Source organism: Triturus cristatus, chromosome 5_1 (assembly GCF_964204655.1).
Source record: "Triturus cristatus chromosome 5_1, aTriCri1.1, whole genome shotgun sequence".
Lineage (NCBI taxonomy): Eukaryota > Metazoa > Chordata > Amphibia > Caudata > Salamandridae > Triturus > Triturus cristatus.
Window position 1 is genome coordinate 769,278,073 of NC_140587.1, and position 17,691 is coordinate 769,295,763.

A 17,691-nucleotide genomic window follows, 5' to 3' on the forward strand; every position below is an offset into this window, starting at 1 on the left:
TTCCAAGCGTGGTTTTAAAATGCCCAGTAGCCAGCAAATCACACTACCCAGGCCCCAGATTCACTATACCCGATACAGCAACGATGCAAGAGGGCTCTAGGTAACCAGTTCCATGACCTAGCCTAGGAGCCAGCCTGGATCTGGGAAGAGCAGAGCAGGTTTAGATCTCCCTGATGCTCCCTTGTTAAATGTCCAATATCACAGAAGCCCAAATCTGAACACGGGGAGGCGGTAGGTAGTTGTAGGTAGCTGCCTCTACTGCACAAGTGCAGTATAACAATACAAGCAGCATATGACAAAAACAAGAATTTTGTTTTAAATAGTGCCAAGGGGCTGTGCCTCAACTTTAATTACATATAACCCCACTGTACTATTACCTACTAAATCTGCAGTAGCTCTGTACACGTTGCACAACTGCTCCATTTAATGAGCATTGGCAAAGCCAAGAATTTGCGTTGAAGAAATAAATAAACATATATCGTGGTTGCACCACTTCAACTGAGTACAATCAAATAGTCCACATTGGATCCATCGAATGATTAAATGTCATTCTTTATTGTTTGTTTGTGATCTACTTTCTTTAGAAAAAACACAGTCAACGCGTTTCATTCTCACAAGAGAACTTCTTCAGGTCATTTAATAATTTCCACGGAGTAACAAATGTAGTATTTATAACTATTCAGTCCTGATCCAATCCGACCTTTGCGTCCAGTGCTTCTAAATCAACTTATAGGTTGAAAAGTGCTGTTATCATTCTAAGATCACTATTAGTGTCTTCCATGGAGTAGTGATATGATAGTCCATAACTACAACAGGAACATCACAACAGTGCCTGTCGTTGCGGTATTGTTATGCCTATCGGTCTCCCGTAATGCTAACTCTCGCCGATATTTCGATATCTCAGTTGAAGTGGTGCAACCACGGTATAAGTTTATTTGCTCTATTGACCCTGTGAGACGGGGTGGTTCCTTTGGACAGAAAGTGCCGTTGTGGTTTTGCACACAGGAGCATCTCTGGTTCTTGCAAAAAATATTTTCTGGTATAATTTCTGAGTTTGGTGCCCATTGCTGAGTTGGCCCACTGTCCAGTTGGTGTTTGCATGATTAATTTGTGTTGAAGCCCTGGCCTTCATATGCATTTGACCTGAAAAAAACTACAATCAGAACTTTGGAGATGGTAACTGCAGTCTCTTCATTACTGGTGGTCTCTTGAAGCAGACCACACTACCTAAAGCTGTTAATCAAGGTCCTTTGTAGGTCCTCTGAATCAGACCTAAATCTTTGCTGTAGCAGACTGCAGTGCCGTCGTTCGCTACTGGAGGTCCCTTACAACACTCTGCAATAGCGTAAGCCATTTCTAGAGGTCCCCGATGCTTTCACACTCAGTTTTGGGATACAAGAAAAATATGAACACACTAGATGCCCCGGTTTGCCTTCTTCTATTGGAAGTGGAAAGGAACAAGGCAAAAAACTAGACTGTGCTTTCATTTGGTTTGGTCTAATCGGAGGTGGCATGGTGGGCAAAAAAAAACGATGGACTGGGATGCATCCCCATATCATTACCAGTGGTGAGATGAATGTAAACATTCCATTTATCACTTTTGTGTGTTCTTGATTGTGACATCTTAATTGCAGTGGGTACGTGCATACCTGGATCCTGTGCTCATTGTGCCACTAAATCAAGCTGCACCAACTGAAGAGGGCCAAATAGGCTGAAACTTGTCTTGGGTTGCTTGTCTTCCATTTCGGAGAGGACCTCGGTTGGCAGTACGGACTGGGCTGTTCCCAGAGGAGCGGGACCAAGGCTGATTTGTATATGGATGAATATAATCAGAGGTGGCATAGTGGCCAAAAAAAGAATTACCATTGGCTGAGATTCATTTGAGCATTCCATCCATCATGTTTTCCTATTCTTCATTTGCAACAAGGCAGACCACAGAGAGGGCATAGCAACAACATAAACATGAGCATACTGATCTAATGACCTTTGCTTGGTTTTTATGACAGACATAAATATCCTAATGGTAGATTATGATGGTGCGAGTCATTCTTGAGGCTCTAAGTGCAAATCCCCTTTGTTTTGGAAGAAGTCACCATCCTATTGATAGGTAGTACCGGTTACTTCTATGTACAAAGGATATGGCTGCTAAGCAAGAAATGGCTCTTTAGCTGTTATTTACAATGAGAAAGGCAGTAGCCAACTGAAGAGAGGTTCTGAAGATCAGACAGGGCCAAGACAGGCATCGGGACAAGGACAATGGAATAATGGATGAGAGTGAGGAGGAAAGAGAAGGAGAATGTCGTTGTGAAGAGGGAGGGAAGGAGGAGCTCAAGCAGACACAAAAATCAGGACTATGCTTTTATTTTCTGTAAGCAGATCCCAAAAAGTGCACTGGTAACAATAACAGCTCTTTAACTGTTTAATTGAAAGGACAAGGCAGCCTCAGACAGCACAATGGTGAATACTCTGTTCATTATCATCACTCTTTATGCAAATCAAAGGACTGAGGCTGACAATCAGCCTGGGATCAACAGAGTGCTCTGTCTTCCTGGAGGGAAGAGACAGACATGCTGCTTGAGTGAAGGGAGAGAGAAACACACTGAGAGGGACACCTCACACTTTGTGTCTGCAGCGGGGTTGGGAGAGGAACACTAAGTACCAGAACTATTAGGTCTTGCCAGCATAGGTGGGCAGGTGGGAGCAATACAGAGGTAGTGTGGAGGTGAAGGTAGATATATAGAGGATGACTTGGGGGTGGCGGAGGGTAATACAGGTAGAGAGAGAGAAAAAAACAGAAAGCGACACAGAAGGATAAAATGGAAAAAGCAGGACGTGAATACTCCCATCAAGTTCTAAAATTCAAATGGCACAGAAACATGCAAAAAAGTAAAATAGGGCTAGATGTACGACGCGCAAAATGGCGCCTCGCAAGGTGCCATTTTGCATGTACAACAGTGTGTTCAACACTGTTTGCGATTCCCAATGGGGTCGCAAATTGCGAAGCTCATTAAAAATAATGAGCCTCTCGCAATTTGCGAGCCCATTATAGATGACAGGCCCTCCCAGGTATCGTGGCTTGCTGGGCTCAGCAGACCACCATGTCTAGGACTGTATTTAAATAAAGCAGATTTTCTTTTTTTTTGTTTAAATGCAGCTTGTTTCCCTTAAACAAAAACGGGATGCATTTAAAAAAAAAAAAAAATGAAACGTTTTCGTATCATTTTTTAAGGGCAGGTAGTGGTCCCCCGGGACCATTGCCTGCCCTTATAAAATATATTTAGAGACAGTCACCAAGTGAAAGGGGTTCCCTGGAGAGGGTGGTAATATTTGTGTGTTTTGCAACCGCAATTGTGGTCACAAGGCATTCGTACATTGATTTGCAGACGCAATTAGGAAGGGAACGCCCCTTCCTAATTGCTACTCGCAATTCCTAAATAGCGAGTCGCAAATCAATAGCTATTCGCTATTTAGGAATTGCACATAGCCCATTCACATTTTGCATGCGCAAACGGGTCGCAAACCTGTTTGCACATGCAAAATGGGGTCGTACATCTGGCCCATAGTCCCTGGATGTCACCAGTGGACGACTGCACTCAACCAATCAAATATATTCCAGAGTCAGGATAGGAAGGACAGCTATCGCATCAGAAGCAGGAATTTGAAACAGGTAAGAAAACAATCCAATCAAGAGCAGGGAGTAAATCCAAGGCATACTCTAAGTATATCTTAAAGTAATGGTTGCCATGATATCTGGGACAGATAGATGAAAGTCGACTGTGTGTAGCAAGACTGCAAAAACGATTACAAAAGCAGGTAGTCTGATAACATCAGAGGAATTTGAGGTGACAGTGGCTAATGAGAGTTGAGAAGGCATCAACTTTCAAACTTAAAGCCCCTCTCCCAAGTCAGTGCATGGTTCACCGATCCAGCCTGGCTACAGTCAATCTTACTTTACAAGAATAGCAGATTTTAAATTGCTGGAGTCCAGGTCACACTTGCATCCTGTAAAACGATGGGAAGCAACCAACAAGGCATACTCTACATTGATTAAAAGTGCATGCTATGTTTGGACTAAAATCATATTCTTAAAAACGGCAGATAAGATGTTACAGCCAGTCTGATGGATGTTACAGTTTTTTATTTGCACATGCTACTTACCAAAAAACTGACAAAACTTGCTCCAAAACTCATCAGTGGACTTTGGTTTCTATTGAGAAAAACACAATTGCAGATTTAATTTAAATAAAAAAGGACAACCGAGTCATAGAAAATAGGCTATTGTATTTTAATTGGACATAAATATTACTATCCCAAATTACCCTTTAGGAAAGATCATCAAAATGAATACATTGATGAGACTTAATTCTACACCAACAGAAGTGCAACCAGCTTAAGCATATAAAACATGCTTTACCATCAAAGGCGTATGTCCACAATCCAGTGTCGTATTTTTGAGGTGTGCTAATCATGGCTGGTTTGTTGAAGTAATTGCAAATAGGTCTCATATAGGGCTACTTTTCTCCCAAAGCATAATAAATTAAGGCTATGCCTGGGATGGCGATGTCCAAGGGCAAAGGTCAACATACTTATAAAGAAATAAATTGGGCTGCCTATTGAAATAGAAAGACCTCTTGCCGCACACTATTGAGCGTTGTAGAAATGGTCAAAATTAGCCATAACCAGAGTACCGATGACAGCTACTTCCCCACTGATTTTGAGTAATGAGGTAACACTGCATCTCATCAAAGAACAATGAACCAGCACAGGTTTGGGGTAACCAAGTGTACACTACCGAGGCAAATTGTGCGATACAGCTAGTGTAATATCAACATATCGGCGATGCACATTTTACTATGCTTTTTGACATTTAGCTCTACACTCTACCACAACTTGTTAATATAGCAGAATTTCTAATATAGCAGAATTGCTAACACACTAAGGGTCTGATTACGATGTCAGACACGGTTGCAGGGTAGGAACCGCCTGACCATAGGTCGGCGGTTCAGACATCCCAATTTGGATGTGAACGCACATAGTGCAGTCAGAAACCTCCATTTTCCAATGGGAGCTTGTGCGGCGGGCTAAAACGCCCTGCAGCACAAGCTCTCATTGAAAACTTGATGTTTCAAACATCCCTGCACCGTTCAGCAGGCACCTCACGGTGCCCCCCAGGCCATGATGCGGAGAGCCAGGGGGGAAGGAGGCTAGGGTCCCCCAATGTCACTTTCCGACAGCCTTTCCATGTCGGAAAAGCCGACATGGAATGGCTGTCGGAAACCGACATCATAATCCCAACGGTGGAGCCAACGTCATAAAAGGATTATAAGGACTTTCCAACGCACTGACTGGTTCAAGGGTCGGTTGGTCCCTCCGACTGCTGCCTCCGACCGCACGCATTGTAATGAGTCGGTCGGACTGCAGCAGCAGATGGCGGTTGGACCGCAGCCAACGAGCCGTCGGTTGAGTTACCCTAGGATTTAGCACCTACAGTGGTGAAAAAAAAGACCTCCGCAAGATGCAACACTATCAACCTGAATTCTTCAGACCATAAAAGCAAAGTTTTTGATTTTGTCTGCAGGTGGTAGCTCTTCCAGATGATCAAGTAATAATGTGCAATTGTTTAGCAACATCTGATATTAATTACGTTCTTAAATGATATTGATGTGGTAACGCAGCACTTTTTCATAAAAGGCTACAGGAGGTTACCTTATACTTTGTTTTATAAAAGATGATAATGTGAAATCTGTGCATGTTAACTGTCTCATGTGGTTAGATTGATCTTCCGTTAGGACTAGGTGAAGCAACACCAGACAAAGGTGAAACATATTAATCTGTAAATCCCAGAATCTTAAGAATGTGTACTTGCATTTTGTTACTGCTGTACCTTTAAATGGTTCCTCCTTGGTAAAAATGATTGAAATGTGAACCATGAGAACACACACATTCCTTCTCTTTCATGATTTCAATAAGAAGAGACATCGCTCTGCAACCTTTTCAATAAATGGTAAAGTAATAGGCTTCAGTGCGTAGAGTGTAAAATGCATAGCTCTGGAAAAATACTTTCTGGATAGATAAAGGTACCCCCTATATCAATACTTGTAAGTCTGGGCAGGGGTGGATAACACTATAAAGGAAAAGACACCCACTAGAAAAGTATTTCTTCTCATATGCCTACCAAGTGCTAAAAGGTTCTGTTTACCCAAGTAGTAGTGAAGTGATGCCTAACCAACTAGATAAGTCCCAGATGGAATGCCGTTATTAAGTAGCAGAGTGTTTGGAAATATCAATGTTCCCAATATTAACACCCTTTGAAGCTATTACATTATTGTGTCGTCCTGAAGAAGGTCGTTGATCGAATTTCATGCCCACACAGAAACAAGCGTTGACCGTTTATGGAACAATGATCCCAGACGACAACACCTCAACTGACAAAAAATTCAATCAGTTTTTCTAATGTATATGTAGTAGGCTGGGATGTAGTATGAATGTTGAGTATGGTAGTGTTTGTTTCCGGATTTTTGGAAGAGTGATTTGACTTGGTATGTAGGGGATTTCACTGCTTTGCGGCTTTGTTGTTTTTATAGCAATTACTAAAATATATCTGTATTTGTGATACAATGATTATGTCACAGTAAACTGAAAGAATTGTTAAAATGTACATGTAGACTCTTTAAAGACTTTGTAAAGATATATATTTTTGAGATTAACAAATTTGAGATACTTTGAAAAATAGAATAAATCTGGTTTTGTATAAAAAATATATTGTATATGTAGCAATATCTCATTTGGAGAACAGAACCTTTTAGCACTTGTTCGGCATATAAGAAGAAATACAAGTCTAGTGGGTGTCTTTTCCTTTAAAATACTTTCTGGGGCAACCGTTTTTTCTAAACTCAGGCAATCACAGCCAGCACTGCTTTAGGCTTCACTTTTATACAACATTTAAAGGCTAAAAATTATGGATAAAAAACTGGATAAAAGTGTGCGTTCCCTGAAAGTAAATTTCAGGCAGCATTCTCACCGGGACATAGTTTCAGGTAACAAGAACTGCATATCAACAGTGATGGAGTTTTGTTTTATTTATAAAAAAAAGGGAGGCTGAAGGCATTTCATCCATGATGTGGTAATAAATACTACTTAAGATGGTATCTACTCATTAGAAATAAAAGGAAACAAGCATTTGCAATGCAATAGGGCTCGCATTTGCGAGAGTTTGAGCTGTTGGCATTGTAAATGACAATGCCTTTTATTTACGTGTTGGTTTTTAAAACAGAAATGAAAGGAATTGCCATTTACAATGCCAATAGCTTAAACTCTTGCAAATGTGAGACCTATTGCATTGCAAATGCTTGTTAGTTATGCTGTAAAGTTAAATGCAAAGATTACTTTCCTTAAAATGTATGTCTTTTTTACGGTAAGTGTATGACCATCACACGTAGAAGACATTTTGCAGCATATTCATGTAATTAAAAAAAACTGATTAAAAAATATGTAACCACCCACCAGCTTGTCAAGGTCAGAGCTATTGGCTTTCCCAAAGAATGTTTAGCAAAGGAGTCACCCGAGCTCTTTTTAGGCTGTTTGGAACAGTCTCTTTCAAAAAGGAGTAGGTGACTAGTTACAAACTGAGCAGGGGCCAATTGAAAGGCAGTTTCCTTAACCAAAGATCGGGGGCAGGCTCACCAGATCATTGGGTAACAATTATCTTTTACATAAGTGCCTCAGTCTTTGATACAGCTATTATTCTCTTTAGCGAATCAGGTGGAAACGCAAAGAAGGTAGATGGTCTCCTATAATGAAAGATTAAAAAAATATCCAGTTTCACTTTTTACCTCAGAGACCTCAATGTGTTCTTGAACTGTAGACACTTTAGGGTTTAGGCTAACATCGTTCTGAATCATTCACTGGTGTCACCGAGTCCTGGCATCACCAGTGAGACACAATAACTTGTTCACAGCTTATGAAGTGAGGTGTGAGGGATGTCTGTAGTGTGTGTGTGTGTGTGTGTGTGTGTGTGTGTGTGTGTGTGTATGTGTGTTAGTTGAAAAACGCATGTTAAGTGTTTATTTGTGTGAATGCCACTGACGTTTCCCCTTCTCTTGAAATGATCGTGTTTAGGGATCTTTTATTGACATGTCAGATCTGCTTTGAGTAGGACTTTTAGAGGCGCCACTGACTTGGTTAAGGATTTGACGTTGACCGTGAGTTACCCTCACGGGCCTGCTTGAGTCCATTGAGTTGGTATAATACAAAGAGAGTCCCCTGAATACTAATGTCTACACATAGAGACTCTTCGAATAAACCTTGAGTGATGCAACTACAACAGTCCCTTCAGGCGACATCCTCTCAGTGGGACAACGCAATAACCCTCCCAGACTGGGGCCATGGGAGGCTCGTAAACAGCTGATAATCGGCCGCGCTCGGCCCTCCAGGCCTTGCATGTTAGCTACTTCTTGGAAAGCCAGCATGAGGTAGGGTTTGCCGCGCGGGCTCTGCCCGGACAGAGGCTGAGGCAGACACAGCGGAGAACTCCCCGGACTCACGAGGTTCCCGGCTCTGGTTTGCATTTCTACCGCTAGGTTACCATAGCAACCCACTAGGCTTCACCATCATGGTGGAGATATCTTTCATGCAAGCACAGCATGTGTGTCTACTGTTAGAACAAGACGTACTGCAGGAGATAGTAGTGATTTGGAGCAAGATACAACATAACACTCTGTAATCTCAGTGCAAAGTCAGAGACATATGTTATAGCAAGCAAAACAGAAAGCAGCTCCACATCCGGGCCGGGGAGGAGACCTGGGAGGGCGAAGGCTGCCCGCGCATGCGCGGTACCTGTCACTTTTGCGTGCCCTGTGGCGGCGCGTGCAGCCGGTGCAGACAGCGCCTGTCCCCTTCCGGGGCTCCCGTGGTGAAGAGGGAGCCCCGGCGCCAGAGAGGAAGTGCGGGAGATGGAAGTCCCGGGTCCCAGGAGGGGGCCCGGGTGAAGAGCGGCAGATAGCTGTGCGGGGCTCCCATGCCTAAGGAGAGAGCCCCGCGTCGTGCTGGCAGTAGTGGAGCTGGAGTACTCCGGAAGCGCCGCAGCCAGCCGCCGTTCAGGAGGATTCCCCCCGCAGACCGGGTGAGTGGGGGATTCTCCATTTGTTCAGTGGTTGTGCCGATGAAGGCACAGTGGAAATGTTTGTTTCCTGAGCGGACCCGCCGTTGCGGGCCGCTCCAACGAAAGGGCGAGTTTAAAAAAAAAAAAAAAAGTGAAACTGCATGCTGGCTTGCAAGGGAAGGGCTACAGGAGATGTGCACGCCGCATGGCTGTAAGTGCGTACACAGGCTCCAATCCGCCAAAAGCCTGCGCGTGCCCATCTCCTGTCGCACTTCCGAGCCAAGTCAGCAACAATAGATCTCGCTGGTGACAGCAGCGCTTCGCGCTGCGTTTGCCAGGAGAGACCTAAAAATGCTGCCGCTAATAAATTTGGACGTGCTAATAAAGCTGTAGGAAAACTAAGCACGGAGTTTGATTCCCTTCCACAAAAGGACAACAGAGAAAGAGAGCAGATCACGAATACGTGAACTTAAGTTCAAAACCAAAATTTGAAGCCAAGCATTTCTACAGTGAATCAAATTAAGTGTAATGAAAGTCAAATAACTTTAAATACATTGCAACATAATTTTTACATTTCTAACTCACATAGCTCATAATACCAAAACCTGTTTTGTATGCAGTGGCATAATAGTGTGATGCAGACCCAAAAATAACATTGACGTATGTTAGAAACAGGATCTTGGTGTAGTACTTCTATAAACTATAAATAAACTCTATTTACAAACCCGTCAGAAAAAAATACTTACCTTCAGTAACAATATGCTGGTTGAAATACCAGATTCTGCACATTATAAATACTCCCTTGGAGCTTCACAATTGACTGGAAAGCGTATTTCCCAGCAACAGCACCACCAGGTGGTGCCATGTGCCTCCGGACATGCTTACACAGGAGTATATTAGGCACCTACCCACCTCAGCAAGGTATGCAGAGGAACAGAAAGAGAAATGATAGCCACAAATACAGGATATAACATGTCTGCATAACTTGGAATCATTTAAGTCACTGCACTAACTCCCCAGGGGAGATGGGCAGCAGTGAGGAATCTACAGGAAGATTATGAATCCACCAGAAATATGTATACATTTTCCTGCAGATTCCACACATTATGAATGAGTCCCAAGGCAATACCTACCTGGGAGTTGGGTTGTTGAAGTAGTGTCGGATTACTCAACAAAGTCATGCAACACAACTCAGGCAAAGTCCCCGTCACTGCGTCCATGAGACATGGTTCAGTAGTGCTTACTGAGAGTTCTCAAAGAAAACCATGCACTTATCCAGCAGATGTCAGTAACCGGGACGCCTTTGGGGAGAGATGCGGATCTAGTAGAGTTGTCATAAATGCCCTCCTGAGGCTCTTTCTGGTCCACGTCATTACAGATCTTGATACAGAGATTCCAGAGTGAAAATGGAGCATTTGGTCTCTGCCTTGCCTCCTAGTTTGGATGTGGAGGAAGGAGGAAAGATAGGCGATTAACAGACTGAGCTATGTGAGATGCAGAAACTACCTAAAAGAAGCATGGGTAGTTCCGAAACACCAACTGCTTCTTTTACATAAAGAAGCCGAGCAAAATATGTACTTGGATTCTGCAATATTACAGAAAGTTAGAAGTGTAGGAAATGGTGTTAGGTAGAATAGCCAATTGCAATTAACTTCTACTCTGGGCTTTCAAAGAACTAACCTATAAACTGCAACTGATACAGAATTTAGTGGCACATCTAATATTTGGGCGGCCTAGATGCTGTCATATTTCAAAATTACACTGGCTAACAGTGCAAATGAGAATTTCGTTTAAAGGCCTCCATCTTACACATTGGCAATATATCGGGGCAGATGACACTACTTTCAGGAAATGGTTCATCACTGCAGAGAGACCAGGACTCTGCTTTCAGCAGGGGGGATAAACCTAACGATTCCCCCATAAAGGAAGGAAAGTTAGGTGGTCTGCTGTTTTTAGTACAGCTCACCATGAGACAGAATGCATTGTTAGACACACACACCGCACACCGCACACCATTTAACCTTTAGGAAAGCCTGCAAGACTACTTTATACAACTAAGTAAGAAGGGCAAAAGATGATCTAAACTCTGTGGATAGTTATTGTGCTTGGGCACCCAATGGGTAGCAGATGCGCTTTTTAAATAAATTACAAAAACATAACATTTTGAAAAAGATCTAATTGCAAACTACACAAGGAAGGTTGGTCGGGAAGACACATGGACGCAGGAAGGGCAGTCATATAGCCCCTAACTGTAACAACGTCCAATCTCTGCTACATAAGGGACAGTACATATCTCAGAACGGTGGCCAGACAAGACTTCAAGGGAGTCTAAGCCTTCCATACCACTGACCATACTTGTTCCAGCTACCCATGCAGATGGTTTTTTTATGGCTTTCCTGGCTGCCAAGATGAAGTTTGCAAATTCAGGAGTAAAGCAAAAGGATTCTAATTGGGACCACTTAAGCACCAAGCATGCAGCTGCAGTGTTTGGGGTAGAGGATCTGACCATCGTGCTGCGAGAGGAAGTTCAGCCTGTGCAGGAAAAGAAGAGGTGGCTGAATGCGGAGTGGAAATAGATTGGCATATAATATACTTATTGCCCAATTAGGGTATGACAGGATCATCTGCGCTCGTTCCTCCTACACCTTTCGCAGGACTTCCCACTGATTCGGTTTCTATTGTAACACGTACAGCAGGCCACGAGACCGGGACAGCCTGAAGGTATTATGCAGTGATTCATTCTTGGGGAAGTGTACAGCACAAAACCGTGCGGTGGCAAAGTGATCCACAAATAGATTACCAATAGAGAGAAGATCACCTCTGTCACATCTGGGTGTAGTTCCCAATTATGGTCCTTCAGAGCGAGACAACTGAGAACATTCGCACTCACCCTGAGAGCCTTGGAGGAGAGCTGTACTACCAAGAAGTTCCCATTTCTTCACCCACTGCCAATGGCAAACTGCCTCCCGACATATGGTTCATGAACTCCACACCTCCTAAACTGTTGAGCTAATGGATGGTAGTCTGACAGAAAATGAAAGTTGCACCCAGAGATGGAAGGGAGGAATGCCTTCACTGCAGGTCAAACCACCCACTGATCAAGTATATTTATGTGCAGGTGCACACGTCATGTCACCCAAATGCACACCGAAGTCCAGTAAGGAGGTCTCCGTGGCCATGGCAGTCATACCCCACAGAGGGCTGAAGGGACGACCAGCCAAAAACTATGGGGTCCATTTACTAGCCCTGATCTGGATGTACAGAATGGACGATCTGTGCCTGAGCTGTGAGGCTCTACTGATGCTGAAGCCACTGAGATCTCAGACACTACACCACTATGGGCCCATCTGCACCATCTGGCATGATGGGCCATCAGAATGCACAGGGCTATGAGGCCAAGCAGACACAAGCCTGCAGAACAAGGACCCAAGCAATAGTCAGGAATGTTGAAATCATCTCTCAAATATCAGCAACCCTGTGAGAATGAAAATCCTTTGTTCTATGAGGGTTAGCCTTAGCATGGGTGAGGACTCTTGGGTGTTGATGGTTAAGTTGAAATCATGGAGGAGCTTCATCATCCACTGAAGGTGATCCCTGACCAGCACAGGAGGCTTTATTTTCACCAGTCAGTTGTTCAATGAAGGAAATACATGGACTCCTGACCTAACTGTCACAATGCAACTGCCATGACTGCCAGCAATTTCACAAAGACATGTGGGGTGGTCATCAGCCCAGACCACAGAACAATGAATGATTGTGCTGGGATTCAACCATGAATTTCAGGTAACATCTTTGGGGAGGGAAGACTCAGAAGATGTTAATAGGCATTCTGAAGACCCAGGAACGCAAATCAATCTCCTGCATTCAGAGGCAGACATATGTAGCTCAGAGATGGCATATTTAACTGCTGAATAAACAAGTTCAGAAAGCATAGATCCAGACTGGGTCTCAGACCTTCTCTATGGCTCCTTTGCTCAACAGGGCAAGGCCTTCCACCTCCAAAAGGGAGGCATGTGATAGAGGAAATGTTCTGTTGCAAGGAGGGTGGTCCAGAAGAAGAGACAAGAAGAGACAAGAAGGGAAGGATGTACCCTTGCAGTTTGGCTGGATGACCTGGCAATCCATTATAATCGCCTCCCAATCGATGGAGAAATTGTAGACCGTACCCCCTGCTGCTGTTGGGTTTTGTTCCCTAGATCCATTCATGCTGCAAAAGTAGTGGTATAGTAGCTGGGGGCGGGGGGGGAGGCGTTGTGCACGGAATGAATCTACTTTACACAACATTCATGCAGATGTGATCCTCTCGAGCTCATAGCTGCAGATACAAAGTTGCTTTTTTACTTTTCACTCGGACCCTGATCTTTGCAAACTGCTCCAGGTCTTTATTTCATTCTTATTTATTTAAGAGATTTCATATGTGTACTATCGCCAATAGGTAGCTTGGTGCAATGCCTTTAGGCAGAGGTCAGGCAGAAAGAACGCAAGCAAGCCAGTGGCCGAGCTTAGACTGACCTAGATTTAACATGGGAACAACCATGTTTTGAAGCTTTTCTGAAAACCAAGGAAATCTGAAATACTTTTTCAATCTACTTGGGGCGCATTCCATGGTTTAGCAGCAGTTACCGAGATAAACCCACTTCTAATGGGTTTACATTTGTAGGACGGAATTATGACCTGAACAATGTGTTGGGACTGTAGTAGCTGTTTACACTGACATAACTGAAATTTCTTGGTCAAAACAGAAATCCAATCGCCACATAGGGCTTTGTGTACCAGGCAGCTGCTTTACAGGAAGCCAGTGAAGTCTGGAAAATGCAAACGAGACAGAGTCAGTATTTTGAAGGTTCAGGTCTAGTGTGGGAGCTGAGTTCTGGACAAATAGCATTTTTTATCATTTTATCAGTGAGATCCAGATACACTGCATTGTAGTAGTCCAACCTCACAGAGATAAAAGCATTTAGAATCATGATTTTGTGAGGGAACAAAAACATGTACAGAATACGTTTTAGTACTCAAAAGGTGAAAACAGCAAGAACTGACCTCTACAATAATCTGCTTGGAGAGTGTACGAGCAGTAACACATTTTAGATTTTTCACGCATTTAACAGGTGTGGGCTTCCTAGGCATGAGGGCCAGAAAGGAAAATCCCATATAAGGGTGGAGCTATAGGGCAGACGTACTTTGGTCTTTTCCCATTTACTTTAAGCTGGTGACAACTCATTCAGACATTCACTTGCTGCAGACAGGTGAACCAATTATCAGCACAGACATTAATATCTCCTATAAGCTTAACCTCGTCTGTGCCCATGACGAGATAGTCTCGTCATGGACCACGGTTGCGCTGTGCCCATGACGAGACTATCTCGTCATGAACCCCACCCACTAATACAACGCCCGGCACAGGAGGGGGAAAGGGCGTGGCACTCAAGGGGTTAAACAAGATTTCAATGTCATCTGTGTAAATAAAAAAGATAAAGCCAAAAGATTGGATAAGAAACACAAGGGTGCAGGGTCTTGGACAAAAATGATTAAACTGGCATACATATCAAGAAGTTAGTTCCCTATTCAGCAGAGACCTGCTTGGAAAATATTATTACACGCTGAGAGCACCTATGTGTTCTAAAGTGTAACATGATACATCACAAGGACAAAGAAGGTGGTTAAAAGAAAAATCAGTCTGAAGGTTCCCTTACTCCAAACATCTTCTTTGCCATACTTTATCGTTTCGGCCAATCTGAAGCTTTAAAAAAATCATGGAAAGTGATTTGGTTGGTACTTGGACATGTCACTTCCTGTAACCCATTTCTCTTGGTCCTACTGCAAGTGCATGGCCAAGTGCAAAACCTGGACGGTAACAGTTGCAATCATAATTTCATACGTCATCGGGGCTTTAAAGAGTTTAATAACCCACTGCGCCATGTGTAGACATTACTTATTTTGCTATAAAAACTAAACCTTTGAGTAACAGAGCTGCACAGTTAGTGGCGCTGTGGTAGCTGGGCTTGGTCAAAGTGAACAGCTCAATGAGAAAAAGCAAAATTTGCACACACAAAAATTTAGCATGAAGAAATAACGAAACATCAGACAGAAAAGCATCGATAATACAGTTAAAATGGCGCCCCTGTTGATGTAAAATTAACCACAGAATCCTACGGGACAGTGCTTCTTACCACCTGATTAAGGGAGGGCAGATATAAGCCGCCTCTTTGGTTCTCTGTCCTTCGCCTCAGAGCCTTCCAAGTATCAATTGGGTCCTTAATGACCAGCAATGGTGACGTTCGTTAATGTACCAATGCCTGCATTCAAAGGAGTACTCTAAACCTCCAAGCAAATAAATAATGAGGTTCCTAATATTCATTCATCTAAATCCGTTTGGAAGTCATGCATAAATTATGACAACGCTAAATATGGAATATGCATCCTTTCCAAGCCCAGGCTTCTGCCAGGCCTAACATTTCAGAGTGTGTTATGCTGTTCAAATTAAGACTGTGGCTGCAGAGAGTTACCGCAAGGGCAGGGAGTCCGTTCCAATAATCTGATGATGCACTCTGCAATCCTAACGTGCCGGTAGTGGGTGCTGATCACACAGGACGGGATGTACTGCCAGACCAAACAAATCGTTCTAAGACACAAACTAAAGAAAGAATAAAACCACACGTGTCTAGATCTACAAGCTGGTGGTAAAACATATTGTGTGGTAAAATACTATAAATAGAAAATACTTCTGCACCAGATACTCCGTATAAAACTGGTACCGACATTCGCTTGGTCCTACTGTTACTTCCTCACATATTTAATTTGATCTTTACTGTGTGCACCCCGAAACTGGCTAAGAGTGGAGCTGGAATGGCAACTCAACAGTGTTGAGCTAATGGTGAGAGTGAAGTAAAGGTCATGATGAAGTAATGGTGAATGGAGGAGGAAATAATGGGTGTCACGTTAGTGCTTGCCAATGCATAGGTAAATGGAATAAACAAATTTTACAGCAGAGGCGATGATCCAAGTTAAAACCAAAAGAAGGATGAAAGGGATGTTCACTGCATGTTGATGCTTCTTTAAGCCTGGTAGATGATGTTCAATCTTAGTGCTTGTGTAGGTGAACAATACAGATGGATATCGTTAACCAGATTGATGAATTGAATGGGTTCAGTTTCTCTGAAACTTATTCTCAACAATTTGCAATAGCATCATTGAGCCCTAGGATGGGCAAAATAAAGAGTAAGACTTATTTCCTATTTCTCAACAGTACTGTTAGTATATAACTGAAATGCCCACATAGGAACAACTATTCTACTTGTAAGTCCATTGGAGGTTAGTTTAGGAAGAATGCAAGGCTATACAATGATTCGCATAGGAATCGATAAGAAGACCAACAGCTGATGTCAGGTTCCAAGAAGAGGCTCCAGCTTTGAACATCCCTGCTCAGCAGATAACTTTTTCACATGTACTAGAAGTATAGCCCCACTAAGAGTAAGCTGACCTAATCTTTACATGCAGCGAAATGGACTAACAATATGGTATTTTTAAATGAGACCGTCCAAGCATCCTCGGTCTAAAAAGATGTGATTCACTGAAAGAGTAAGTGCTTGAGAGTCAAAATTGTATCCTGCTCTGAGCCAGAAATAATTTCTGCAGGTCTCTGGGGGTGCTTTCCTAAAAGGCTAATATGGGACTAGCTTTTGCGAGTTACAGGTAAGTTGTGGCTCTAAGACGATTAAGGGCACCAGTGGAGAAGGCAGACATGAAGCGACAGCTGAAAGCAGAGCACATTTTCTGTAGCTCCATGAAGGGTCTCAGCGGCGGATGGGACAGTCCCCTTTCCTTGATCTGCAAGAATCTGTCTTTAGGAAGCAGATATCCCCAACCTCAAGTTTTCGATTCATGTGAAGAGGTAGGCTGTTCCCACTTAAAGGGGTCCTAGAAATGATGTTAACTGCACTTTAGGGTTCGGATTCTCAAGTAAGGGCACACAGTGAGTGGGGTGGGTGCAGGATCTCAGGCTTAGCCATACCAGCATGAACTAGGAGAAGGGTAGTTTGACGATAGAAGAAAGATCTTTTTGGTTATGTAAAATGATTACTGTGTGATACTCCGAGCTGCTCGTTTCAATGCTTTTACAACACAAAAAAAATCAAAAACATGAATGATGATTCAATATTACGTTTTTTATCTTCAATTTGTAAAAAACCACCCCCAACATAAAGAGACATTAAGAACAGCAACTTTTATCTGATAGCATAATTTGCAATTGATATAGCTTCAACCCTAAACCACGGCACTCAACCGTAGCTTGTACATAAGCATTTTAAGTACCATCTCTTAGATATAAATTATCAGCACCCCCAATTGGCCTAAAATTGCCACACTACTAAGTCATACATGTAGCCCACAAGTATAAAAAGTTATCTTTTGTGTGTTATATATCACTTGACATGACCAGACGGACAGACATAAGTGGTACTGTGTATTGGTTACTATGTTAGATTGCCATTTTGCAGTTTAAGAATATAGGGTCGTGTTGTGTTCACCTCTTGTTGTCCTGGTGTTCCTGGTCACTACAGGCCGGAATAGGATGTCGGGCGGACCGCCAC

At 43.0% G+C, this 17,691-nt stretch overlaps 1 protein-coding gene across 2 annotated transcripts in view; it reads right to left on the reverse strand.

The window, feature by feature from the left end:
- The window catches only part of TTC39C (tetratricopeptide repeat domain 39C), a 466,104-nt gene that overhangs the window by 362,295 nt on the left and 86,118 nt on the right, over positions 1-17,691 (reverse strand). For both annotated transcript variants that reach the window (XM_085605752.1, XM_085605751.1), the window contains exon 2: positions 4,159-4,207. In XM_085605752.1, coding sequence (XP_085461878.1) covers positions 4,159-4,207 — 49 coding nt within the window. The remainder of the gene's footprint in view (positions 1-4,158; positions 4,208-17,691) is intronic.